Source organism: Pan troglodytes, chromosome 18, assembly GCF_028858775.2.
Source record: "Pan troglodytes isolate AG18354 chromosome 18, NHGRI_mPanTro3-v2.0_pri, whole genome shotgun sequence".
Taxonomy (NCBI): Eukaryota; Metazoa; Chordata; class Mammalia; order Primates; family Hominidae; genus Pan; species Pan troglodytes.
The window spans coordinates 5902531-5930070 of NC_072416.2; the positions used below are offsets into that span (position 1 = coordinate 5902531).

The 27540-nt window shown below is 50.4% G+C and overlaps 2 protein-coding genes across 4 annotated transcripts; one reads left to right on the plus strand and one right to left on the minus strand.

Annotated features, from left to right (window-relative positions):
* Positions 1-1215: 1215 nt before the first annotated feature.
* Positions 1216-16926, minus strand: MEFV (MEFV innate immunity regulator, pyrin). Of its 3 annotated transcripts, none has more exons than XM_016946682.4 (10): positions 15513-15885; positions 13360-13992; positions 8654-9003; positions 8132-8227; positions 6254-6484; positions 5763-5785; positions 3661-3776; positions 3442-3474; positions 3047-3079; positions 1216-2881 (listed from the first exon to the last, which is right to left on the minus strand). In XM_016946682.4, exons 1-10 carry the CDS (start codon positions 15787-15789, stop codon positions 2328-2330), a joined length of 2346 nt encoding a protein of 781 aa, XP_016802171.2. In that variant the 5' UTR covers positions 15790-15885; the 3' UTR covers positions 1216-2327. The 3 variants fall into 3 exon arrangements, with proteins under 3 accessions (XP_016802171.2, XP_063652580.1, XP_016802170.2); XM_063796510.1 differs by adding an exon at positions 16825-16926 and having other exon boundaries at positions 2235-3079; positions 15513-15852; XM_016946681.4 differs by having other exon boundaries at positions 2235-3079.
* Positions 16927-21978: 5052 nt separating this feature from the next.
* On the plus strand, positions 21979-26749 carry LOC750221 (uncharacterized). The gene is made up of 2 exons (XM_016929287.4): positions 21979-24942; positions 26291-26749. Exon 1 carries the CDS (start codon positions 23022-23024, stop codon positions 24057-24059), a length of 1038 nt encoding a protein of 345 aa, XP_016784776.1. The 5' UTR covers positions 21979-23021; the 3' UTR covers positions 24060-24942; positions 26291-26749.
* The last annotated feature ends 791 nt before the right edge of the window (positions 26750-27540 follow it).

A 27540-nucleotide genomic window follows, 5' to 3' on the forward strand; every position in this document is an offset into this window, starting at 1 on the left:
TGTTGCCCAGGCTGGTCTCAAACCCTGGATGCAAACGATCTGCCCACCTCCGGCTCCCAAAGTGTTGGGATTGCAGGCGTGAGCCACCGCACCCAGCCTAAAACATGTGTGAAGAAGTACAGCAAAACACGAAGTTCAATATGTAGATTCCAAATAGCAAGTATTCAAAGGAACTGTACAATTTCCATAGAATGAAGCAAAAAGCAGAAATTCACATGGAAAAATTCACAGCCTCATTAACAGGTAATGAAATAAAACAGAAGTAAGACCTCATTACATCCCTATTAAATCAGCAAAAAAATTTTAAATGGCAGTCATTGCTTTGGGCATGAAATATTTAAAAAATCTTTGCAAAGGATGGTATGGCAACCCGTAGGAAGCATTATCAGATATTTCACATTCAGGAACCATTTTAGGAATAACACAGGAGAAAAAATATGTATATGGTGAGGTGGTGGAAAATATACACAAAGATATTCATGAAAAGCTTATAACAAGGGAGAATCGGGAATAAGACATGACCCACCGCAGGGAACAGCTAAGCTGTAGGTCATGTGAACTGTCCTGGGATGTGGATTACTCTTATAGAATAAAACTCGTGGAGGAAAGCCCAGCAAGTTTACCTGCTCTCATCATAGCCATGGAGTATCTGAGTCCAATCTACACTCTAGTAGTGAAGACAGAGGAGTTGGCATAGGAGTTTGGAATTTAATCTTCATTTGATTTTTTCTTCTTACATCCACTTTTTGGAGACAGGGACTCACTCTGTTGCCCAGGCTGGATTGCCGTAGTGCAGTCTCAGTTCACTGCTGCAGCCTCGATCTCCTGCGCTCAAGCCATCCTCCCACCCCCATCCCTATGGCTAATTTTTGTATTTTTTGTAGAGACGGGTTTTCACCACATTGCCCAGCTGGTCTCAATCCCTGGGCTCGGGCGATCCACCCGCCTTTGCCTCCCAAAATGCTGAGATTACAGATGTGAGTCACCATGCCCGGCCCCTTTACATCTCTTTAAATGAAGGACAAATGCACGGGATGTGTGTGAAGTAGAACCTAATATTCCACAACCCGCAGATTTTCCCATACAAACCAAGACAGAATAATCTGACACTTGGAATACATGCCAAATGTTTTTCCATACAGTAGTCCCATCTGCTTCATGAAATGCAGTCGGGAAATGGGATTCCACAGTGATTGAGTGACAAATGCAAATGACCAGATTTTCTAATTTTTTTATTCATGAGGCCCAGTCAATTCTCTTAAGAATCATGGCCAGGCATGGTGGCTCATGCCTGTAATCCCTGCACTTTGGGAGGCTGAGGTGGGTGGATCACCTGAGGTTGGGAGTTTGAGACCAGCCTGGCCAACATGATGAAACCTCATGTCTACTAAAAATGCAAAAAATTAGCCGGGCATGGTGGCGGGCGCCTGTAATCCCAGCTACTTCGGAGGCTGAGGCAGGAGAATCTTTTGAACCTGGGAGGCGGAGGTTGCAGTGAGCCAAGATTGCACCACTGCACTCCAGCCTGGGCGACAAGAGCAAAACTTTGTCTCAAAAAAAAAAAAAAAAAAGAATCATAGGCCGGGCACGGCGGCTCATGCCTGTAATCCCAGCACTTTGGGAGGCTGAGGCGGGTGGATCACCTGACGTCAGGAGTTCGAGACCAGCCTGGCTAACATGGTGAAACCCCCGTCTCTACTAAAAATACAAGAAAACCAGCCTGGTGTGGTGGCATGCACCTGTAATCCCAGCTGCTCAGGAGGCTGAGGCAGGAGAATCGCTTGAACCTGGGAGGTGGAGGTTGCAGTGAGCTGAGATCGTGCCACTGCACTCCAGCCTGGGCCACAGAGCAAGATTCCCTCTCAAAAAAAAAAAAATCATAGTTCATTAATCCAGGTACACAAATACTTCTATCCCAATCCAGTCTGCTTGCGTTTCTCTAGGCTTCCCATATCCTCAAGACAGAAGCAGAGAGAACAAGGGGACATAGATCCTTGCTGTGGGGTTCTGAGGGAAAATGAGGGCCAAATCTTCTGTTCAGGAGCACCTGAGAGTGCCACTCACCAGGGGCGGATTATGCAACGACTCTGTACTTCCTCCTCTGAAATCCATGGTGTGTCATCAGTACATGTCTTCACCCGGATTGACTAACATGTTCGTTCCTAACTTACCTCTGCTATAATCGGGTAGGCTCCGTGGGCACAGTAACTATTTTGTTATTTTTGTATTTCCCATAGCAGCTAGCACCTAGTCGGCATTCCGTGACTATTGAGTGTGAATGCAAGATACAAGGCCAGAAGCAGGAAGAGAGATGCAGTGTTGGGCATTCAGTCAGGCCCCTGACCACCCACTGGACAGATAGTCAGAGGAGCTGTGTTCTTCCCTCCATCACGTGTCCCAGGGCTGAAGATAGGTTGAAGGGGCCCAGAGAAACAGCAGCTGGCGAATGTATAGATGTGGGATCTGGCTGTCACATTGTAAAAGGAGATGCTTCCAACTCCGTAGTCCACGAAGATGCCCACACGCTTGGGAGGCTCCTTTATTAGCAGGCGGGTTGGGGGAACGCTGGACGCCTGGTACTCATTTTCCTTCATCATTATCACCACCCAGTAGCCATTCTCTGGTGACAGAGTCATGTTCCCTTTCCTGCTTATGGATGTCTTGCAGGCTCCCAGGATCCATGCTGTCTTGTCTCCGACCTCCACCTCCCAGTAACGGCAGCCGGAGAGGAAACTCGGAGAGCCCAGAACAATGATACAGCTGTCAAATCTTTGCGGGCCATCAGGCAGCCTCTCCCACTTGTTTCCAAGTCTAACACTCTTCAGATCATCAGAGAAGATGAGGTTGGGGTAAGCGGTTTCTGCATCCAGAATCACATTAACTGCAAAGAAAATTTGAATACCTAGGTAGGGGTCCATGGGCAACATCCCTACAGGGTTCTCCCCACCTGCAGGAAACAGGGACAGGGTAGTTCTTCTGGAACGTGGTCGGGGAGAGCACAGGGATCCAGCAGGCCAGGGCCACTTGCCTTGATCTGGGCACTTACCAGCATGTGCCTGAGCGCCAATCAGCTCTGGAACTACGGAGAAAAATCAGATAGGGAAAAAAGTCCTGAGCATTAGCATTAAGAGGGGCTAAATTACACTGTCCTGACAACAAGGAAAGACAAGGAACCCCCTGCTTAGGGCCCTGCATGCTATGTTGGGTATAATCCCATTCCTCCCAGGAACCCAGGCCATGTTGGGGACTGTGGTCTAATGAGTCAACTCAGTCAATGAGTCACGCACAGAGCCTGGGGGGCCTGCCATGACCTTTCTCCTACCTTTGCTCCAGGTGTTTGGTGTTTTTTTTTTGTCTTCTAAATAGGGCCCCTCAAGTCAACAGCACAAGGGAACACTGCAACAACCCCAGGCCAGCACACACCATTACCACTGGACTCACCATTGAACATTTCCATTTCTGAACGCAGGGTTTCTAAAATGTGGGAAAGGGAGCAGAGAGAAGCTGGAGTTAGGTCCCTCAGTCAGGGACACATGGAGGAGAGGTTGAAGGCAGGTCAGCAAGACCAGGGGAAGAGGCGGGAAGTGAGGGGCTCTGGGCTATGTGGATCTTAGGGAGGAAGTGAGCATGCACGTCCAATCTTCTCCCAAGCCCATCTACCTGAGAAGTACTTTGTGCTCTTCTCCACAAACTCTGACTTCTGGTGGAGGAGTTGGATCTTTTGTTTTATCTCTTGAGGAGTGGTCCACTGTTCAGGGACACGCACTGTCTTAGCCCTAGAGACAAAAGACTGTTGACCAGAGAAGGCCAGAGCGAGGGGGTGGCCCAAGTACCCGTGAGCTGGAAATGAACTACATTCTCCACAGGACACACCTAGCCCAGACTGAGCTACACAAAGAAAAGTCTTCCTTGGATTCAGAGGTCTAAATGCTGGTCCTCAACTTTGGCCACAGACTGTCATGTACTGGGGTGCTTTAAAGACATGGATATCAAAACCACAAGGAGTTTTCAGAATGGACTTAAAATGACATTGATATTATCTACTAGAATTATCTATGTCAAATTGATTATACACCCCTTTCTTTCTATTGAAATAAAAAGATAATAAATGAAAAAAAACACACACACAACAAAGTATCCCTTCACATCCATTAGAATGGCTATTATAAAAACAGCAACAACAGAAAAAAATAGACCAGGTATGGTGGCTCATGCCTGTAATCCTACCACTTCGGGAGGCCGGGGCAGTGGGATCGCTTGAGCCCAGGAGTTCAAGTCCAGCTTGGGCAACATGGCGAAACCCTGTCTCTATTAAAAATACAAAAAAGTAGCCGGAAGTGGTAGCACATGCCTGTAGTCCCAGCTACTCAGGATGCTGAGGTAGGAGAATCACCCGAGCCCAGGAAGTTGAGCCTGCAGTGAGCCGTGACTGTGCCACTGCTCTCCAGCCTTAGTGATGGGAGTGAGACCTTGTCTCAAGAAGAAAAGAAAGGAAGGAAGGAAGGAAGGAAGGAAGGAAGGAAGGAAGGAAGGAAGGAAGGAAGGAAGGAAGGGAAGGGAAGGAGGGAGGGAGGGAGGGAGGGAAGGAAGGAAAGAGAAATGGCTGGGCACGGTGGCTCACGCCTGTAATCCCAGCGCTTTGGGAGGCCAAGGCGGGTGGATCACTTGAGGTCAGGAGTTTGAGACCAGCCTGGCTAATATGGTGAAACCCTGTCTCTACCAAAAAAATTAGCTGGGCATGGTGGCACGCTCCTGTAGTCCCAGCTACTAGGGAGGCTGAGGTGGGAGAATCCCTTGAACCTGGGAGGCAGAGGTTGCAGTGAGCCAAGATCGCACCACTGCACTCCAGCCTGGATGACAGAGCAAGATGCTGTCTTCAAAAAAAGAGAGAGAGAGAGAGAGAGAAACAGAAGAAAATAAGTGATGGCAAAGATGTGGAGAAACTGGAGCCCCTGTGCGCTGCTGGTGGGAATGTGAAGCGATGCAGCCCCTGTGAGAATTAGGATGGTGGTTCCTCAAAAAAAATTAAACACGGGACAACCACGTGGTCCCGCAGTTCCACTTCTGGGTAGGTACCAAAATAACAAAGCAGGGTCTCAAGCAGATATTTGTACACCGTTGTTCATAGCAACATTATTCACAAACCAAAAGTTAGAAGAAGTCCCGATATCCATGAATGGATAAGCAAAATGTATGAACACACACTGGACTACGATTCAGCCATAAAAAGGAAATAAATTCTGATACACGTTACAACATGGATGAAGCCCGAAGACATTATGCTAAGTGAAGAAGCCAGACACAAAAGGACACCGGGATTTTGTAAAGCTCCCAGGTGATTTTAAGGCTTAGCCTCTTCCTGTCCCTTCCCTCCCCTTCCTGCTGGGCTTAGCCCAGCTCCACTCCAAACAAGCTTCCCAAGGCCACCAGTAGGCCTGAAGGGGCAGTTTTCATCAGATGAACTGCACGGGACACAATGCACTCGGAAGGTTTCTTAGGGAGCCTCCATCTTGTTTCAGCAGGATGGGCTGAATTCACCCTTCCCAGTCTGCAGCTCCACACCCGGCCAGCCTCCCTGCTGACCAGATGCCCTTCTCCCTATCAAATCCAGAGAGGCTTTGGGAAGCTGCAGAAAAAAGGAGGAGTCTGGAATCACAGACCCCGGGGTTGGGAACATCTCCCTCCCAGGTCCCTTCCGGGACTGTCTCCCCCAAATGCTTTCTGCAAGACACCCCAGGGTACACCACAGGACCTCGCTGTACCTGTGCAAGATGTCTCCAATGTCCTAGGAGAAAAAAGAAGGAAACTGTCGGTTACCAGGCTCCTAGTGGCTGGGCTGACTCCTGGCCTCTACTTCTGGGCTCCTGGACTTTTAGCTCCCCGCTGCACTTACCAGGGCTCCCTGCCCTAGGGTGTCAGTGGAAGTGGAGCACCTTTCTTCAATTCTAATCCTAACCATGGGAATTCAGGCATCCCAGGTGGCGAGGCCTGCAATGGAACCGCCCTCAAGCCCTGCTGATCCCTTCTGGGAAATGGCAGGGATCCCATGGATACCAGGCCACCCTGGGCTCCTGAGAGACCTCATCAAAGGGGTCTGGGCACAAGAGGCACTGTGGGTCACCAAGACCAAGTCCTATCCTAGGCCTTAGGGGCTTCACCCATTTGTTCCAGCACAGCTGATGGCAGAGCTGGGAGCCTGAGGCATCCTGATAGGCACAGGGGACCCAAGAAAGCCGGGCCCAGGCACACCCACCTGCAGAAGTTCCCATTCTGACTGGCACTCCTTGGCCTCCAGTTCCCCAATCAGCGCGTCGAGCAGGGCGATGTCCTGGGATACGCGGGTGTCATATGCCTTCCTGATCTGCCCAACCATCTGGCCCACGTCCTCCAGTGAGGCCACAAAGAAATGCTCTTGCTGCTCCAGGAAGTAGTACACCTGCTCCAGCTTCCTCTGCACCCGCTGCTTCAGCGCTTCAGTTTGTTTCTGGGGAGCAGAGGACAGGGAGGTATGGGGGTCTGTGCTGTGGTGGACGTGTATGTCCAGGAACCCCCAGAAGCCCACCTCCTGGAGGTGGATAAGAGGTGGGCTTCTGCTGCCTCTCCAAGGCCTAGATTCCAGAGCAGGAGGCGATATTGTCTGGAACCTTCCAGAAAAGACTGAGCATGGCTGGGGCTAGCTCTGGGAAAATGTCCTTAAACCTGGTGTTAAGGTTTAACTGTGTCCCTTCCAAAATTTACATGTTGAAGCCCTAACCCCCAGTACTCAGCATGTGATCTTATTTGGAGATAGAGTTCTTGCAGATGTAATTAGTTAAGATGTGGTCCTACTGGGATTGGGTGGGTCCCTAATCCAATATAAATGTTGTCTTATAAAATGGGGAAATTTGGGCTGGGTGCATTGGCTCATGTCTGTAATCCCAGCACTTTGGGAGGCTGAGTTGGGCAGATCACTTGAGATCAGGAGTTCGAGACCAGCCTGGCCAACATGGGGAAACTCTGTCTTTACTAAAAATACAAAAATTAGCCAGGAGTGGTGGCATGTGCCTATAGTCCCAGCAACTCGGGAGGCTGAGGCAGAAGAATTGCTTAAACTGGGGAGGTGAAGGTTTGCAGTGAGCCGAGATTGCACCACTGCACCCCAGCCTGGATGATGGAGTGAGATTCCATCTCAAAAAAAAAAAAAAAAAACCCTAAAAAACAAAAAAACCAGCCCAGGCATGATGGCTCACACCTGTAATCCCAGCACTTTGGGAGGCCGAGGCAGGTGGATCACCTGAGGTCAGGAGTTTGAGACCAGCCTGGCCAACACGGTGAAATCCCGTCTCTACTAAAAATACAAAAATTAGCCAGGCGCGGTGGCAGGCGCCTGTAATTCCAGCCACTAAGGAGGCTGAGGCAGGAGAATTGCTTGAACCTGGGAGGTGGAGGTTGGAGCAAGCCAAGATCGTGCCACTGTACTCCAGCCTGGGTGACAGAGCGAGACTCCATCTTGGAAACAAAACAAAAAAACAGAGAGTAAATTTTGAAGTTAAAAGTGTTCTTGGCCGGGCACAGTGGCTCACATCTGTAATCCCAGTACTTTGGGAGGCCAAGGCGGGCGGATCACGAGTTCAGGAGTTCGAGAACAGCCTGACCAACATGGTGAAACCCCATCTCTACTAAAACTACAAAAATTAGCCGGGCATGGTGGCACTCACCTATAATCCCAGCTACTGAGGAGACTGAGGCAGGAGAATCGCTTGAACCCGGGAGGCAGAGGTTGCAGTGAGCCAAGATCACACCACTGCACTACAACCTGGGTGACAGGGCGAGACTCCGTCACAAAAAAAAAAAGTGGCGTTCTCCTCCCTTTTCCTCAATCCCATCTTTCTGCAATAGTCACCGGCATAGGTTGCTCTCTATCATCTTCTGGTGAGTATGAGAAAGCATGACAGGATCCTCAGAGCCTGCTGGGGGTGGTCTCCCTCTACAGGGATGAGCTCACCCTTGGCTGCTGGTTACCCTCTGTCCCCTGAGAGGAGGTGGCCATCCCTGCTGCCCTGTGAACCACAGCAGAATCTCGGGGACCCCTGCTCACTCTTCCCACCCTCCTCCCAGGGACGGATGGGCCATCAGCCACCTCTGACCTTACCAGAAAGCTCACTGCCTTCTCCTCCCCATAGGATCGCTGCTCCTCCCCTGATTTTCTCAGCTTCTTCAGATGCTCCAGCTGCTTCTGAATTTTCTTCTGGAAAAACAGCACTTGTTGAAAAGCTTGAATTTGGCTCCTGCCATCTTTAGCTGGTGCCAACTCTGGAGGGGAACATCTCCTTCTGGTAGCAAGGCTGAGGGTGCTGCTGCCAGCGGCATGGGGAGGGGTGCTCAGGAAAGAGGAGGGAGGAATGGCTGAATTGCCAAAGGCAGCAGAGCTGAGAGGCACTTCCTCTGAGCCTCTGGATTCAGCCATACCTGAAGCCAGCTCCCCTTGGATCTCTGAGCAACATAAACCTGTAGCTCCCCTCTTTGCTGGACTGGTTTATATTGTGTTCTTGCCATTTCCAGCCCAAGAATGCTGGTTAATGCACCAACATCCCAGAGTTGTTGGGAAAATGAAGTAAGGCCCAGTGTGTCTAAGTGCCTGGCAGAGAAGAGCCCACAGGCAGGGAGTGCCTACCTTGTGTTCCAGGGCGACCTCCTCAATGGGGCGCACCCGGTGGCCTTGGTGCTCCTGACTCAGACTGCAGATGAGGCAGATGGGCTCATCGTGATCCTCACAGAAGAGCAGCTGGACCTGCTTCAGGTGGCGCTTACACTGTGGCAGGGGCTGGGGGCTTAGGCTTCCCGGGCTCTTCCTTTCATGGGAGTCCTGGCACCGGGGGCAGCCAGGTGAGCGGCTTCCTGAGGCCTGGGGGTGCCCAGAAACTGCCTCGGGGAAGCTGCAGGAATCACGCACACAGGTACCGCCAACTGGGTCTCCTTCCTGGGCGTGGCAACGGGGACTCGCAGCCGTGTCTGGTGGCCTTCCTGGGGACATGCAGTGGAAAAATCCCCTGAATGGCAAACCCAAGTTGCTTATACAGAGGTATCACAAAGCACAGCGGAGACAGCCCTTGCCTGAGATGTGCGAGTTCTCAGTTAGACTCTGCCCACTTCCTAGCTTGTCCTCCCCCGACTTCCATCCAGTGAGGAAGCAAACAGGCCACTGGGCCTGAGAGCTAAGGGCCAGACCTCAGACATTCCTGAGACTTGGAATTCTTGGGCATTTATCCTAAAGAAAGACCCACGGCCTTGTGCTGTTCCTCCTGCACAGACATAGATCTAGCAGGTGATGCCAAGGAAAGAGACATTCTGACCAGTGTTCCTTTGCCACTTGAACCCATCCCTGGCTGCCCATAACGTGAGTGGAGGCTCCCAGGGGGTGGTGACTTGTGTACCTCGCTCCTAGCTGGATCCCAGCCCCTAGCAGAGTACCTGGCAAATGCAAGCATTTGGAAAATGAGTATTGAATGAAGGAATAAATAGACCACTGCTCACATATGAGTTCAATAACCATTAAATGAAAGCAAAGAAGGGGCTGGGTGGTGGCTCATGCCTATAATCCCAGTGCTTTGGGAGGCCAAGGTGGGAGGACTGCTTAAGCTCAGGAGTTTGAGACCAGCCTGGGCAACATGGCAAGAGCCCACCTCTACAAAAAATTAAAAAATTAGCCAGGTGTGGTGGTGCACACCTCTAATCCCAGCTACTTGGGAGGCTGAGACAGGAGGATTGCTTGAACCTAGGAGGTTAATGCTGCACCACTGCACTCCAGCCTGGGCAACAGAGTAAGATGCCATCTTAAAAGAAAAAGCAAAGAAGGGGGGCATTATAGGGCTAAAGAGTAGAACTCATCATGAAGACGTAACAGTTATGAATAGCTCTACTCCAAGACTCTAATTGCAACTTCATAAGCAGACATGCCACGAGATACAAGAAGAAATAGAAACACAAGGCCGAGCGCAGTGGCTCACGCCTGTAATCCCAGCACTTTGGGAGGCCGAGGAGGGTGGATCATGAGGTCAGGAGTTCAAGACCAGCCTGGCCAAGATGGTGAAACCCCGTCTCTACTAAAAATACAAAAATTAGCCGGACGTGGTGGTGGGCACCTGTAATCCCAGCTACTCGGGAGGCTGAGGCAGGAGAATTGCTTGAACCCGGGAGGCGGAGTTTGCAGTGAGCTGAGATTGCGCCACTGCACTCCAGTCTGGGTGACCAAGAGAGACTCCATCTCAAAAAAAAAAAAAAAATAGAAACACACTCAATCCTTTAGCCCCTGCTACCTCCTCCCACCTCACAGTGTCCCAGAAATTCACAGCACATCTGTAAATGAGACTGCTAGTAGTCACCAGAAATTATTCTCCCTCCTTCTCTCGTGATAGAATTGTCCACATGTTCCCTGTTTCCCTGCCTCCCATTGCTCCCCAAATGCCCTGTATTTCTCAGCCTCCTTTGCAGTTAGGTGTGGCTATTTGACAATAATATGACCAAAGGGATGTAAATGGAGGTGTCACAAGCAGCTTCTAGAAACTTCTAGAACTTTCCCGAGGGATACTATTCCCCTTTGTTCCTCCATCTTGCTGCCTGGCATGAGGACGTCACCTTCTGAGAGCAGAAGCTTGAGGACAAATTTGGTGGGACAGAGCAACAGCAGGACCCCAGGGTCCTGGCCCACGGATCTGCCTGGGACCGCCTGTGTATCATTTATGTGAAGGAGGTACAAACTTCTTTTCTGTTGAGGTTACTGTTATTTGGGTGTCTCTATTATTCACAACCATACATAATTTTAATGACTACCTCAGCAGTAGATAGTTAGGGCTTTAGCCAATAGGCTTTCCTTTCTGCTGAGAGAAAGGCAAATGGTAGAATCTCAACCCCATGATGATGCATTGCTGTGAGGTTATTGTGAGAGGGAGTATTTTTAACCAATCTTCCCCAGATTTTCTACCTGGTGTCCACAAACCCCTTGGATTCTAAAGATGGACTTCAGAGTGTCCAAGAACTACCTGAAATTTGATGTGACATTTGTGAAGCTGTGCATATATGCATTTTTCAGGGTCTAAGCCTGCATCAGATTAACGAAGCGGCCCTAGGAGACACCCAGGAATCCCAATGATATAAATACAGTGGGGACCTGGTGCAGTGGTGCACACCTGTAATCCCAGCAGTTTCGGAGGCAAAGATGGGAGGATTGTTTGAGATCAGGAGTTCGAGACCAACCTGGGCAACATAGCAAGACCCCATATCTGAAAAAAAAATTTTAAAAAATACAGTAGGGATAAAAGAAAATTAGCGGGGAAATACTTTAGTACTTTTCAGGTCACTATTCCTAAGGATGCTAGGTTTTCCAGATCCCAGGGTCCTTTCTCACGGGAAGACCCAGGGACTTCTGGATTTGAAGACTCATGCAGCATACCACATCCTTTCCCCTCCCAGGTCTCAGGGGTCCCTGGACTCCCAATTCTTTTTTTTTTTTTTTGAGACAGAGTTTTGCTCTTGTCGCCCAGGCTAGAGTGCAGTGGCATGATCTTGGCTCACTGCAACCTCTGCCTCCTCGGTTCAAGCAATTCTCCTGCCTCGAAGCCTCCTGAGTAGCTGGGATTATGGACACCCGCCACCACGCCCAGCAAAATTTAGTATTTTTAGTAGAGATGGAGTTTCACCATGTTGGCAGGCTGGTCTCGAACTCCTCACCTCAGGTGATCCGCCCCCACTGGCCTCCCAAAGTGCTGGGATTACAGGTATGAGCCACCGCACCCGGCCTGGACCCCCAATTCTATTTCTCCTCCTTGAGTGCTGTGATTTCTCCTCTCCAGCCAACAATGCATTGGAAAGTGTGTTCCATAGGCTGGGTGTAGTGACTCACACCTGAAATCCTAGCACTTTTAGAGGCTAAGGCAGGGGGATCGCTTGAGCCCAAGAGTTCAAAACCAGCCTGGGTGACATAGACAGTCCTCGTAACTACAAAAAATACACACACACACACACAAAAATTAACCAGGTGTGGTGGTGAGCACCTATAGTGTCAGCTACTTGGAAGGCTGAGGTGGGAGGATCGCTTGAGCCTAGGAGGTTGAGGCTGCAGTAAACTGTGCTCACACTACTGCACTCCAGCATGGGAGACAGACTGAGACTCTGTCTCAAAAAAAAAAAAAAAAAAAAAAGCAAAGTGTGTTTCTGAATGCTGCCCCCACCACGAGCATGGAATTGTCACCTGGACAGCCTCGGTCCCCTCTAAACTGGCGGCATTTTTCTTTTACAGTTTTTCTTTAGTCTCTTTACCTATAGGGACAGCTGCTTAAAAAAATCCAGATGGCCTGGAGCCTCCTGATCCCTTGCCAAAAACCAGAGGAAGTTAAGATCAGAGCAAAACCAGTGCAAACTGGAAGAGGTGACTTCCAGTTACCTTTAGATCATTTACACATTGTTATAAGGCTAAAGGTCCCTCCCCTAAAAGAAGATGGCCAGGGTTTTGTGTCCATGCGATGTAGGAAGAAGCATGCTGGGGACAGCGCCTGCATATATGGAACCCTGCCCTGGGCCTGCTTACCTATCTCCCTTCCCCTCCCCGGACTCTAAAATCCCCCTGCCTCCCATCCCTGGCAAGCAGACGCCTGCAGAGGTGAGCTCCCCTTCTCCATTCTTTGGCCACTGATAACACCTGATTGCCTTTTTCAATTGGACATTCTTCCTTTCTTTTTTTTTCCCCCAAAATGTTTAAGAGACAGGGTCTTGCTGTGTTGCCCAGGCCGGAGTGCAGTGGCACAACCTCAGCTCACTGCAGCCTGGAACTCCCTGGCTCAAGCAATCCTCCTGCCTCAGCTTCCTGAGTGGCTAGAATTACAGGCATGTGCCACCATACCCAGCTAATTTTTTTTTTAGTTTTGTAGAAGTGGAGTCTGGCTACGTTGCTCAGGCTGGTGTGCAGTGGCATGATCTCAGCTCACTGTAGCCTGGAACTCCGCCTGCTCAAGTTAACCCGAGCAGCTGGGACTACAGGCGCGTGCCACTATTGTATTTTGTAGAGATGGGGTCTCACTGTGTTGCCTAGGCTAGTATGGAACTCCTAGGGTCAAGAGATCCTCCCGTGCAGGCCTCTCAACGCTCTGGGATTACAGGCGAGAGCTACCACGCCCTGCCCAACCTTTGGGTTTTTATTTTTTTAATTTTGTTTATAGAGATGGCGGGGGTCTCACTACATTCACCAGGCTGGTCTCAAAGTCTTGGCCTCCAGCAATCCTCCCGCCCTGGCCTCCCAAAGCGCTGGGATTACAGGCATGAGCTATCGTGCCCGGCCAGCCATTCTTTCTCTGCAGCCGATATAAAGTAGGAAAGAACACAATTTACCGGTGACCGAATGTTCTGGATTCCCAGGGCCTTCCTTCAGGTCCGCAGATGCCCCTCCATCCGGAGTGGGCCTTGCCCGGGGTTCTGTTGCCGAGTTCAGATTCGCAGCTGTCGTTTCCTCTAGAGTCAGGAGAATTTCTGGATTTGCGGGCGCCTTCTCCCCTGTAGAAATGGTGACCTCAAGGCTTCTAGGTCGCATCTTTCCCGAGGGCAGATACACTTCGAAGGGCCTGCACTCCTTCCGCCCCGGGGCGCCCCCCGCCAGCCCCTGCAGCCTCCCCGCGGAGCTGGCGTTTCTGCGCAGCCGGACCTCGGCCTGGTCCCCCTCTGGCGCCCTGCAGGGGCCGGGGCTTCTCCCGCCCGGCAGGGCCGGGCTCCGGGTCCGAGGCTTGCCCTGCGCGTCCAGGCCCTCCGAGGCCTTGTCTCTGCGTTTACTCAGGGGCTTCCTCGACAGCCCCCTCCCGGACTCGGGCTGGCTGCGCCGCAGGCTGGCAGCCCCGCCCCCGTACGGCCGAGGGCCGTTCCCCTCGTTCCCCTCGGGGTGGTCTGGAGTCTTCAGGCTCCTGGGCTTGTTCTCCCCCAGGGAGCTGGACGCTGCGGAATCGTCTGTGCCGTTTTCTTGTGTGGAATATTCTGGAAGGACAACCAGATGCAAAATGATGAAGCTGTCCCGCGTTTAGGGCCCAAGATTCAGGGGAGAGGAGAGAGAATCCCCTTGGATATTAAAGTTTAGAAATTGAGGAAAACAACGGGCCGGGCGCGGTGGCTCATGCCTGTATTCCCGGCACTCTGGGAGGCCGAGGCGGGAGAATCACCTGAGATCAGGAGTTCAAGACCAACAGGGTGAAACCCCGTCTCTACTAAAAATACAAAAATAAGCTGAGCGTGGTGGCGCATGCCTGTAATCCCAGCTTCTCCGGAGGCCAAGGTGGGAGGATCATTTGAGGTCAGGAGTTCGAGACCAGCCTGGCCAACATGGCAAAACCCCGTTCCTACTAAAAATAAGAAACTTAGCCAGACGCGGTGGTGCACACCTGTAGTCCCAGCTACTCAGGAGGCTGAGGCATGAGAATCGCTTGAGCCCGGGATGTGGAGGTTGCAGTGAGCTGAGATCGGGCCACTGCACTCCAGCCTGAGTGACAGAGCAAGACTCCATCTCAAAAACAAAAGTTCAGGACTTCCTAGACAATGGCAGTCAATTACCATTCAGTAAGAACATGCTTGATGTTGCTATATATTTCTCTCTCTCTTATTTTATTTTTTGAGACAGGATCTTGCTCTGTTGCCCTGATGTGATCTCAGCTCACTGCAACCTCTGCCTCCCAGGCTCAAGCAATCCTCTCACCTCAGCCTGTTTTCTGTTTTTTCAATAGCTGAAAATACAGGTGTGTGCTACCACGCCTGGCTCATTTTTTTTTTTTGTATTTTTGGTAGAGACAGGGTTTCACCATGTTGCCCAGGCTGGTCTCAAACTCCTGAGCTCTAGCAATCCACCCACCTTAGCCTCCCAAAGTGCTGAGATTATTTATAAGTGTGAGCCACCATGCCTAGTCTATATTTCTCAAATAGTACTTTTCAAACGTTTTAAGCAGGACAACTGTTTCAAATAAGATCTTACACAGGTCAGCAAAACCCAGATTATACGTTTTAAAAATAAAAATAAGCCGGGCACGGTGGCCTATGTCTGAAATCCCAGCACTTTGGGAGGCTGAGGCGGGAGGATCACTTGAGGTCAGGAGTTCGAGACCAGCCTGGCCAACATGGTGAACAGCACTGAGAAGATTCTATACCAACCCCGTTCATATGATTGCATAGCAATCCCTTTTTGCTAACCTAGAGATGTTTGTCTGACATGAGTATTAATCATAAATGTAGTGAAGCAGTCTCAAAGAACAGGTGTTCCAGCTCCTGCCTTTCCTGACCCTGACCTGATTCTTAAAAAACCCATTAGGAGCCTGAAGGAAGTTTACTAACCCAGTTCCAAAGGCCAGAGTGAAGGAAGGGACGTTCCGGAACTAAAGTCATCTGGATTTTGGTAGACCTGAGACTCCCAACCCCCAAGTCAGAGTGAGCTGCTCTGAGCTCCTGGTCCCCTTTCCCACAAAGCAGCCAGCACTCAGCGCTGGATGAGGAGGAGGCCTGGGCCCGCTTACCCTGAATGGCTGCCCTGTGGAGCTCCTCGGCCAGCAGGCGCTGGTTGATGGCCCGCAGGACCTGCAGGGTGAGCTGCACCGCGTACTCTTCCCCATAGTAGGTGACCAGCAGAGTGGCCATCTTCACCGGCCTGGCTCTCTGGATCTGGCTCCGGGGGATCCTGGAGTGCTCCTTCTGCACACTGGTGTTCTGCAGCTTGAACTTGAACTTCTCGAAGTCATAGGGCACCAGCTCCTCCAGGGTGGACAGCAGATGGTCACTAGGGGTCTTAGCCATGGTGCTGAGCAGGAGAGGCTGGAGCCAGCTGTCTGGCTTCTGGTAGGAAAAGAAGCCTCTGTCCTTGGTGAGCAAGAAAAGGCAGGTTGTGAAATAGCGGAAAAGGCGCAGGAAATGCTCTGTGTCTTGGTGGGAACTGAGACTAAGGGTAAGGGTGTGTCCATGCCAGCTGTGTTCTCTTCTTACAGGTTCAGAGGATTTTCCAGCTGGGAGGGCTCCATGCCTTGGCAGACATGTGCCCCCACACCCCTCCCAAACCTTGGACCTCGCCTCCACACTAGACCACAGACAGATGGGCAAGTCTGCAAGGGAAGGTCTGGGATTGGATTCCAGACACCCCCTCCAATCTTCCTTCCTGCCAGGATCTGGGGCTGGCGGAGCGGGTGAGTGGGAACAGAGAGGACTATGCTGAGGGCCCGCCCTGCTGGTCAACTGTTCTCCTCCAGACTCGGGGTTTCACGGACCTTCCAGAGCCAATGGCACAGGACGGGGGAAGGGGTGGGCACTGAATACAGTCCTATGAGCTTTGCCTTTCCTGGCTCAAGAAGGCAAGTGAGGCCAGAAGGGCACTGCCAGGAGATAACTCTTGCCATGCCATCACCCCTGTTGATCCGGTTCCAGTTGACTGGTTCTTCCAGCCACAGGAAGGGCTTGAAAAGCAATGCCTGGACCACCAGCCTGACTCATCTGTTCCCAGAGCTGACTCAGTCCTCGCTCCCTGGAGCCAGAATGCTCTTCCGTGCACATTCATTGAACATTCTAGACAGTGTGCCAAGATGCTGGAGCTACACGGGTGAAAAGGCACGGGTGTCCTTCAGCTCATATGTGGTGCAGGGCCCCAGAGGTGGCTTTGAAGCTAACAGAAGTTACATGTTGGGGGCAGGGCACAGTGGCTAACGCCTGTAATCCCAGCACTTTGGGAGGCCGAGGTGGGTGGATCACCTCAGGTTGGGAGTTCAAGACCAGCCTGGCCAACACGGTAAAACCCCATCTCTACTAAAAATACAAAAATTAGCCAGGCATGGTGGCACGCACCTGTACTCCCAGCTACTCAGGAGGCTGAGGCAGGAGAATCACTTGAACATGGGAGGCAGATGTTGCAGTGAGCCGAGGTTGCGCCATTGTACTCCAGCTTGGGCGACAGAGCGGGACTTTGTCTCAAAAAAAATAAATAAATGAAAAATTACATGTAGGGTGAACTGACTCCTCACTTACCTACTTCTGACCGTTGCATACCCTAATTTTTTTATTTTTTATTTTTAGATAGGGTCTTGCTCAGTCACTCAGGCTGGAGTGCAGTAGTGGGATCTTGGCTCACTGCAACTTCTGCCTCCTGGGCTTGAGCAACCCTCCAACCTCAGCCTCCCAAGTAGCTGAGACTACAGGTGCATTCCACCACATCTGGCCAATTTTTGTATTTTTTATAGAGACAGGGTCTCACTATGTTGCGCAGGCTGGTCTTGAACTCCTGATCTCAAGCGATCCACTCGCTTTGGCCTCCCAAAGGGCTGGGATTACAGGTGTGAGCCACTGTGCCCGGCCAGAAGTTTTGTTAATAATGCAATTTACCCTTCACCAGCACTTCCTCTGCACCAGCCACCACTAGCTTTATAAACACTTCCTCCTAGAATCTCTGCAGCACCCTGCAGGGCTGCATTTATCATCCCCCTGTGCAGCCAAGAATCTGTAGCTTAGTGACTTGCCTAGAGCCAAGATCCAAACGTCAAACCACTTCACAACATCGTCTCCTGCATGACAATAATTTGTGATTTTACTATTAATGACTACCCATGGATGTCACGTTTCCAGCTGACCACTGAGGTCCAGGATGGGTCACTTCCACAGGTCAGTCACAACATTGGGATGCCTAGCTGAACGCCCAGCTCTGGGTGTGAGCTCCTCTGTGTGTGCCCAGCCTGGGATTCAAGGCTTTGATGAGTTCTGGTTGGTTGAATTTAACTTACTGTCCAGCTGGTCCACCTGTTTCCTATTTCACAGAGTATTTGGTGTTTTTGCATTGTTTTCACAGCTGACAACAAACATGCAGTTCGCTAGATCTTTCTGAGCCCAAACCCAACATCTTCCCTAAAAAAAGGGTGAATTGGGCTGGGTGTAGTGGCTCACACCTGCAGTCCCAGCCCTTGGGAGGCTGAGACAGGAGGATTACTTAAGCCCAAGAGTTTGAGATTAGCCTGGGCAACATAAGGAGACCCTGCCTCTACAAAAAATAGAAAAAATATTAGTTGGGTGTGGTGGCACACACTGGTGGTCCCTGCTGCTACTCAGGAGGCTGAGGTGGGAAGATTGCTTGAGCCTAGGTTCAGGCTGCAATGAGCTGTGATTGCACCACTGCTCTCCAGCCTGGGTGACACAGCAAGACACCCTGTCTCAAAAAAAAAAAAAAAAAAAAGTGGATGAAATGCACATTGATGGTGCAGACAGCAGATTTTTGGAATTTTTAGGCTGGGCCAGAAGAAGGGTGTTGAATGGGGTATCACTGGGGCCAGCACCCGTCCCTGACTCTGGACGGTGGCAACCCAGCACCTCCCAGGCAGTCTCCCACTACCAGATGGAGAAAGGATGAGACTGTGCAGTGACGCTGTGGGTGCTGTGTGATCCCATCTCGTCTGGTCAGAAAACTCCTCGGAGCTGAGACCAAAACCCCATGACAGAATTGGGCAGGGAACGATACTTTCTGGTCTAAAGCAGGATATTTTGCAATTGCGGTGACACGTTTTGCAACAGAGGCTGCTCTGAGGCAGGACTTCCGGAAGGCAGTGTTTTGATGCCACTTTGGACTTTCTAGGGCAAGGCAGGCTCACAAAGCTTTTGTTTGGAGGGGTTCCAGTAATTTCTCACAGTGAAAATAGAATTATTGCCCTTCTAACGTCATTTAAGTGTTTAATAATCAAAGTGGAATGGTCATGGGCTGTCTTGTGTGCCCCTGCCATTGGATGTGTGACCTTATTTGGGGTGACATGGCAAATCTAAACCCAACAAAGCTGCTGCAAAGGGTCTACTCTCGGCTATTACTCCTGGGAAATGTGCGGCTCAGACACCACGACCTTCACTCCACTCCTGGTCACCAGGGGTTTCACTTTCTATGGCATTCACTTCTGCACATTTTGGGATTTAAAAAAATGAAGATTGTATTACTTTCGTAATAAGCAAAAAAGATAGCTTTAAAAAGTCTTTCAGACCAGGTGTGGTGGCTCACGCCTGTAATTTCAACGCTTTGGGAGGCCGAGACAGGTGGATCCCTTGAGGTCAGAAGTTCGAGACCAGCCTGGCCAACACGGCAAAACCTCGTCTCTAATGAAAATACAAAAATTAGCCAGGTGAGGTGGCCCGCGCCTGTAATCCCAGGTACTCCGGAGGCTGAGGTAGAATTGCTTGAACCTGGGAGATGGAGGTTTCAGTGAGTCGAGATTGCATCACTGCACTCCAGGTTGGGCAACAGAGCAAGATTCTGTATTTAAAAAAAAAAAAAGTCTTTCAGAATTAGCTTAACTTCTAAGGGAGTATCAGTCCCGTGCCCCTAAACCATCATGATAAAGGAGGTATATAGTATTTACTTATTTATTTACTTGATTTATTTTGAGACAGAGTCTCACTCTTATCACCTGGGCTGGAGTGCAGTGGCAAGATCATGGCCCACTGCAACCTCCGCCTCCCGGGTTCAAGCGATTCTCCTGCCTCTGCCTCCCGAGTAACTGGCATTACAGGTGCCCGCCATTACACCCAGCTAATTTTTTGTATTTTTAGTAGAGACGGGGTTTCACCATGTTGGCCAGGCTGGTCTTGAACTCCTGACCTTGTGATTCGCCCGCCTCAGCCTCCCAAAGTTCTGGGATTACAGGCGTGCGCCACCGTGACCAGCCAACTATTTTTTCATAGATGATGAAATGTAGGCTTACAGGTAGGGTGACCAACACATTTTGTCTAGGAGCAAAACCCAATTTGCCCAGTCTTAGCACTGAAAGCCTAGTTCTGGGAATGACCACAGTCCTGGGAAATTGGGACAATTGCCCACCCTGTTTAGATGGGTTAATTGACATACTGAACACATGTCTAGCTAGGAAGAGGCACCACAGGGCCATTCATTTACTCATGGAGCACCTGCTGTATGCCAGATGCTATTCTAGGTACTACTGATACAGAACTGAACAGAAAAAAACTTCTTGCAGTGCTCACATTCTTTTTTTTCAGATATAAATGCCCTTCAGAAGAGGCCACATTCTTTTTTTTTTTTTCGAGATGGAATTTCACTCAGTCGCCCAGGCTGGAGGGCAGTGGCGCAATCTCGCCACTGCAACCTCTGCCTCCAGTGTTTGAGCGATCCTCCTGCCTCAGCGTCCCAAGTAGTTGGGATTATAGGCACCGACAACCACGCCTGGCTAATTTTTGTATTTTTAGTAGAGACAGGGTTTCACCATGTTGGCCAGGCTGGTCTTGAACTCCCGGCCTCAAGTGATCTACCCACCTCGGCCTCCCAAAGTGCTGGGATTACAGGCGTGAGCCGCTGCGCCTGGCTCAGAAGAGCCCGCATTTTTTTTTTTTTTTTTGGACGGAGTCTAGCTGTATTGCCCAGGCTGGAGTGCAGTGGTGCTATCTCAGCTCACTGCAAGCTCCACCTCCCGGGTTCACGCCATCCTCCTGCCTCAGCCTCCCGAGTAGCTGGAACTACAGGCGCCTGCCACCACGCCCGGCTAATTTTTGTATTTTTAGTAGAGACGGAGTTTCACCGTGTTAGCCAGGATGGTCTCGATCTCCTGACCTTGTGATCTGCCCACCTCGGCCTCCCAAAGTGCTGGGATTACAGGCATGAACCACTGCGCCCAGCCAAGAGCCCACATTCTTATAGGAAAGTGTGAATTGATATAAACAAACAAATACACAATGTATCAGGGAGTGATAAGTTGGGGGAAAAAACAGCAGAATAATAGGGTTAGTGAGTGCAGGGGATTGGTTTCATATTTTTTTATTTTTATTTATTTATTTTGAGACAGAGTCTCACTCTGTCACCCAGGCTGGAGTGCAGTGGTGCTATCTTGGCTCACTGCAACCTCTGCCTCCCGGGTTTAAGCAATTCTCCTGCCTCAGCCTCCCAAGTAGTTGGGATTACAGGCTCACACCACCATGCCAGGCTAATTTTTGTATTTTTAGTAAAGACGGGGTTTCACCATGTTGGCCAGGCCGGTCTCAAACAACTGACCTCAAGTGATCCAACCGCCTTGGCCTCCCAAAGTGCTGTGATTACAGGCATGAGCCACCGTGCCCCCTGGTTTCATATTTTAATAGGGCACTTGAAGAAGGCTTTTGTGCTTGAACAGAGACCCAAAGGAAGAGGAGTAAGCCAGGTATTCATTTTGAGGATGAGCAGTCTTTGCCTATTTACAGAGTGCAAAAGGGGTAACTTTGTGCTTAGTGTTTGAGGAAGAGCGGTGGCTGGAGCAGAGGCAGGGAGGAGGAGTGGATGGAGGGGTTAGAGAGGGAGCTGGAGTCCCCTATCAAGTAGGAGGGCTCCCAGGACACAGCAAGGACTTGGCGCTTACTCTGAGATGAGGGGGCACTGGAAAGTTTGAGCAGAGCAGTGACATGATTGGAGTTACGCTTTAAAAGAAACACTCTGGGCCGGGCACGGTGGCTCACACATATAATCCAGCACTTTGGGAAGCCAAGGCAGGTGGATCACCTGAGGTCAGAAGTTCGAGATCAGCCTGGCCAACATGGTGAAAGCCCGTCTCTACTGAAAATACAAAAATTTGCTGAGTGTGGTGGTGATGTGCGCGTAGTCCCAGCTACTCTGGAGGCTGAGGTGAATCACCTGAACCTGGGAGGCAGAGGTTGCAGTGACCTGTGATCGCACCACTGTACTCTGGCCTGGGTGAAAGAGCGAGACTGTTTCAAAAAAAGAAAGAAAAGAGAACACTCTGGCTTCCATAAGAGACAAGAGATGAGAAAGGTGGAAACAGAGAGGAGAAAGCAATCTATTGTCACAATGCAGGAAAGCGACTGCAGGGCCCTGAACCACTGTGGAGGCAGAAGGGTCAGATTCTGGGTGATTCTGAAAGCAGGGCTGACATGATAAGGATAGACTGGATACTGGCGGGTGTGAAGAGGCATCTAAGATACCTGTTTCTGGCCAGATTTTACAAAGGGCCCTTGTTGCTACCTTAAGGAGTCAGTGTTGAATCCTGCAGCAGCTAAGAGCTTCTGCAGGATCTCCCTCTCAACTTGGACCAACCCACCTGCCTATCCCAGCCCAGATCAATGAGATCTGCTGCCCAGGCCCCTACGCAGATAACCATATTTGTAACTGATCTTTCTGAGGGCACCTCCTGAGCAGCTTGGAAACGGAGGGAGAGGAGAGGAAGCCAGCTTCTCAAAGTGGGGTGTGGCAGGTGGCCTTAACCCTGCTGAAGGGCTGCAGTCATGGGGCTCTGAATAGATCCCCACACCACTCACCAATGAGCTTCATTTGGAAGGCGGTAACGTTAAACAAGAGGGTTTGTAAAAAATGAAGGCCTACACAGATAATTTATTCTGATTATTAAATCTAGGTGGAGAGTACGTGGGTATTCATGTTACTCTCTCAACTTTCTTGTGCTTAAAAATCTTAAAATAAAAACTTTAAAACGCTCTGTCCTACCAATATTTATAGGAACCTGACTAGCAGCCAGGCTTTGGACACGCAATCCCCGGCCACCAAAGGGCTGACAGGCTAGTGAAAGGGGCAGAAAAATAACAAAACTGTGTCTGGAAGGCAGCTACTCCCTTTTTTTGTTTGTTTGTTTTTTGAGACGCAGTCTCACTCTGTCGCCCATGCTGGAGTGCAGTGGCGCGATCTTAGCTCACTACATGTGCCTCCGGGGTTCAGGCGATTCTCCTGCCTCAGCCTCCTGAGTAGCTGGGACTACAGGCGCGCGCCACCACGCCCGACCAATTTTTGTATTTTTTAGTAGAGACAGGGTTTCACCATATTGGTCAGGCTGGTCTCGAACTCCTGACCTCGCGATCCGCCCACCTCGGCCTCCCAAAGTGGTGGGATTACAGGCGTGAGCCACCGCGCCCGGCCCTTTGTTTTCTTACCAACTAAGCAGCAGCACTGACACTGTTTCCTTTGAGGTTCCGTTTGCTGAATCCTGCCCTCTAAGGTGCTCCGCCCTTCCCCTCCCCGCCCCGTGCTGCTGTCATTCCCACGCCTCACCCTGTTTTGCAACTTCTTGTTTATGAGCCTGGAAGCCACGAAGTGGTGGGAAATACGAGATTCAAATATCTGGTGGCCGTGTGACGTGAATAAATTACTCGATTTTTCTCAGTTTCCATTTCCTATCAAATGGGTTGTTCTGGGAATTCGGGGAAGTAACAGTGCCGGGAACCGCGGGAGGAACCGCCAGCTGCGTCCTCCGACGTCCCCAGAGCCCAGGGCGGCGACTGGCACGACTGTCAGGGGCGCGTCTGTTAAGAGGACAGGGGGTCCCGCCCCGGCACAGCTGTCTCCTACAGGACCCCTCCCGCCGACGCCCCGCGGACCCCACGCCCGAGCGGAGGCCGGCGCCACTCCGGGGTCTCCGGACCGGCAGCCCCTCCCTGGCCTGGCGCCCCAAAGGGAAGCGGCCTGGGAGAGGAGACGTGTGGAAAGAGCGGCAGAGAACAAAGAGGAAGTAGCGGTAGAGAATAAAAGGAACTGTCCGCAGTGTGCCCGGACGCGGGGAGGCGCTGGGGTCAAGCGAGACCCGACCTGCACGCAGTTCCCGCCGGGGTCCCGGCCTGCCTGCGGGAGGGAAAGGACCCAGGGGGGCTTCTGCCAAAAGTGCGTCTTCTGCCGAGGGGCCCACATAAGGCGCGACAGACACTCCAGCCCGACCCCGACGCCCTGCCCTCAGGCATGCACATGCGCGGAACACTCCCAGAAACACATCTCCCAGAGCGCCCCGGGAGCACGCGAGCCAATTGGAGGGCGGATTAGCGAGGGCCCACGTCTCCCAGAGGTCTCCGAGTCGCGGCTCTGTTGGTCTGATTGGCAGCCGCAACAGCCTATAGCTGCTTTTCGCCGGAGGGGCCACGCGCCGTTTGCCGGGACTGAGCCGCTGTTGTCGCTGGTATCCCGGGAGCAGCGCCGGCAAGTGGAGTCGTCGTATTCCGGGCGGCCCGCGGCCCACGGGGATGGGACGTCCCGGGGCTGTGCTGACCCCAAAACCCTTCCACCCTTTATTAGCCTGTCGCCCTTCTTTCATGTTTACAGCAAATATTTTCCGAGTGCCTAATGTGTCCCACTTACTGTGCCACGTGCGAGGGTGCACGTGTCAGGCAAGATCGCTGTTCCAAGGAGGCTGAGAACAAGTAAATGGTAATTACCAGTTATGACCAAAGCTGTGAAAGGAACAGATACATCAGCCTAACAGCAGCACTGCCGTTTTCTCCCTTATAATCAGCAGAGGCGGGCTACAGCAAGGATTCTCAAACTCTGCCCCCTCAGAACCCTAGAGTACGGTTGCTGAAACTTCTGTTTTTTCCTTTTGAACAAATCTAGTAACATGCTGTGAGCCAGAGAGGTAATGGTTTGGCTCAAAGAAGGCACATGCATCTGGTTTCTTTCTTTTTTTTTGAGACGGAGTCTCGCTCTGTCGTCCAGGCTGGAGTGCAGTGGCGCCATCTCCGCTCACTGCAAGCTCCGCCTCGCGAGTTCACGCCAGTCTCCTGCCTCAGCCTCCCGAGTAGCTGGGACTACAGGCGCCCGCTACCACGCCCGGCTAATTTTCACGCCCGGCTAATTTTTTGTATTTTTAGTAGAGACGGGGTTTCACCATGTTAGCCAGGATGGTCTCGCTCTCCTGACCTCGTGATCCGCCCGCCTCGGCCTTCCAAAGTGCTGGGATTACAGGCGTGAGCCACCGCGCCCGGCCCAGGTTTCTTATTTCAGGAGCTTCATAGGCATAGACCTCCCTCCTACCCCCTCCCCCCTCTCCCAACTAATGCCAGACCGGCCACTACTTTTTAACTGTTTTACATATTTAACCTTCAAGAAAGATTTCCTTTGATCCAAGTGTATTGCAGCCCACAAAAAAGCTTGGAAACCCAGCTAGATGGTCTGTTTTTCTAGTCCCTACATTGGATTTAAGTCCTACCCATCGAGACTACTGTCTTCAGGTAAGCATATCGAGGCTGTATTCACCTTCATGGTGTTCTCAGGGGCACTTTCTTACACAAATGATGGTAATCATCCTAGATCAATTCCCTGCCTGCCACACTTGCCAGTTAGTTAGAAACTGTAAACCCCTTAAATGTCTGTCACCAGGGCACTGGCTGAATAGCTGAGTAAGTTTTTGTGAATCCATTCCTTGGACTACACTGCATCCACTGAAAACAGTGCGGTGAATTTCTGTGTGCTAATGTGCAAAGATGGTTTATGTATTATTCAGTGGAAAAAGCACATTTGCACTACAGTGCAGATAGCATGATCCCATGTTTGTAAATAAGAGAAAAAATGTTTAAGTATCTGGAGGGAAATGCAAGAAATAAATATGACTACCTTTCAAGAGTAGAATTGGGGGTAGAAGTTGGCCTTTTCCCTCTATGTCATCTATACGTTTTTTATTTTATTTTATTTTTATTTTTTTTGAGACGGAGTCTCACGCTGCTGCCCAGGCTGGAGTGCAGTGGCATGATCTGGGCTTACTGCGACCTCCGCCTCCCGGGTTCAAGCAATTTTCTGTCTCAGCCTCCTGAGTAGCTGGGATTACAAGCGCACGCCACCACGCCCGGCTAATTTTTGTATTTTTAGTTAGAGACGGGGTTTCACCATGTTGGTCAGGCTGGTCTCGAACTTCTGACCTTGTGTTCTGCCCGCCTCAGCCTCCCAAAGTGCTCAGATTACAGGCGTGAACCACTACGCCCGGCGTTCAATGAGCATTTTTAAAGTTTTATGACTCATGAAACATAGTCCACAAATATATGCTTATTGTGAAATAGTAAGGGAAAATAAAATATGGCAAGCTAAATGTTAGAGGAGAAATTTCCTATTTTGCTCCATTACTTTTACAGCAGAAAAATTAAAAAATTTATTAGCTGAGACTTTGTTTCACTGGGGTGCAGAAGATTAGACAAATGATTTTTAAAAGCAGACTCTGCCCATAGAGAAAAAATATTTGAGGTTTCCAAAGTAGAATAAGTTTAAATTAGCAAGTCAAATAAGGAACCTTGAGCCAGTACCGAAGGAAACACGTCCCAGACCTATCTCCAAACACGCGTGCACACACACACACACACACACTGCAGGCATAACATTTATGCAGACAGACTGTTCTTTAGGGCATAATTGTCTTATGTCTTAATTCCTCTGAAGCTCCAGAGCAGAAACTGAAATTTTAAAAATGCAGTTGAGAGAAACTGAAATGACTGACAGGCCATTTGCCAAGAAAAGCTTTGGTTCTTTGGAACAAAGACAGTGCCCATATCCCAGCCAACATCAGGTGGTATTTCTCTTTCTGTCCTGTAGAGGGCATCTTCATGTATGGGCACCAGGGCTGCGGCTGGAACCACAGTGGACACCCCACGCTCCAAGGACAATCCTCTGCAGAAACCAGCAGCTGGAAATAATTCTTAATGCTGCAGGAAGTAGTTAGGAGAAAACGACTGTGTAAGTCAGAGCTAAAACTGGAGTTCAAAAACCACAGAAAATATTTCCAAGGCTGTCTGTGAAGTGGGGATGTCAAAATACCAAAAATTACAGCTTTGGAACTGCAGTGGATGACCTTTAATTGATGCAGTTTATAGGTGCTAAGTATTGTGTGTGCTTTACGTTGCCTCATGTGAGTGCTTGATAGCAGGGTGTGACGCTGGCCAAGTGATATACCTACCCTCTTTGTCCCTGTTTCTATCAACTGTAAAATGGGGGTTCTAGAGTTGTTGTGAAGATTAAATGAGCTAATACACATAAAGCACCAAGAACAATGCTGGATACAAGGTAATAGGTGTTTCTTCCTAGACTTCACTATCCTCATGTGAGGTGGGTATGTTTATTTATTTATTTGGGGACAGGGTCTCGCTCTATCACCCAGACTGGAGTGCAGTGTTGCAATCATGGCTTAGCTCCCTACAGCTTTTTAAATTTAATTATTTATTATTATTATTTTTTTGAGATGGAGTCTCACTCTGTCGCCCAGGCTGGAGTGCAGTGGCACGATCTCTGCTTACTGCAAGCTGGGCCTCCCGGATTCACACCATTCTCCTGCCTCAGCCTCCTGAGTAGCTGGGACTACAGGCGCCTGCCACCACGCCCAGCATATTTTTGTATTTTTAGTAGAGGCGGGGTTTCACCGTGTTAGGATGGTCTCGATCTCCTGACCTCGTGATCTGCCCACCTCGGCCTCCCAAAGTGCTGGGATTACAGGCGTGAGCCACCGTGCCTGGCCTCAGCTCCCTACAGCTTTGACCTCCCCAGCTCAAGTAATGTCCCACTTCAGCCTCCCGAGTAGCTGACACTACAGGAATGCACCACCATGTATACCTGTGGTCCTAGCTACTTGGGAAGCTGAGGTGGAAAGATTGCCCCTGAAATAAGACTCTAGATACAGGTCCCTTTCTCTGAAATTTTTGAAACAAAACGCCTAATTCAAAAAAAGTTATTTTTGGTAGAGACGGGGTCTCACTATGTTTCCCAGGCTGATCTCAAACTTGGGTTCAAGCCATCCTCCCTCCTTGGCCTCCCAAAGTGTTGGGATTATAGGCAGGAGCCACTGTGCCTGT

Coding starts and splice junctions, on each gene's coding strand:
- MEFV (XM_063796510.1), bottom strand. CDS start 15,789: ATGGCTAAGACCCCTAGTGACCATCTGCTGTCCACCCTGGAGGAGCTG. Junction 5,786..6,253: donor CAGAATGGGAACTTCTGCAG/GTGGGTGTGCCT, acceptor TTTTTCTCCTAG/GACATTGGAGACATCTTGCA. Junction 3,080..3,441: donor AGAAATGGAAATGTTCAATG/GTGAGTCCAGTG, acceptor TTTTCTCCGTAG/TTCCAGAGCTGATTGGCGCT.
- LOC750221 (XM_016929287.4), top strand. CDS start 23,022: ATGAGCCTGGAAGCCACGAAGTGGTGGGAAATACGAGATTCAAATATC.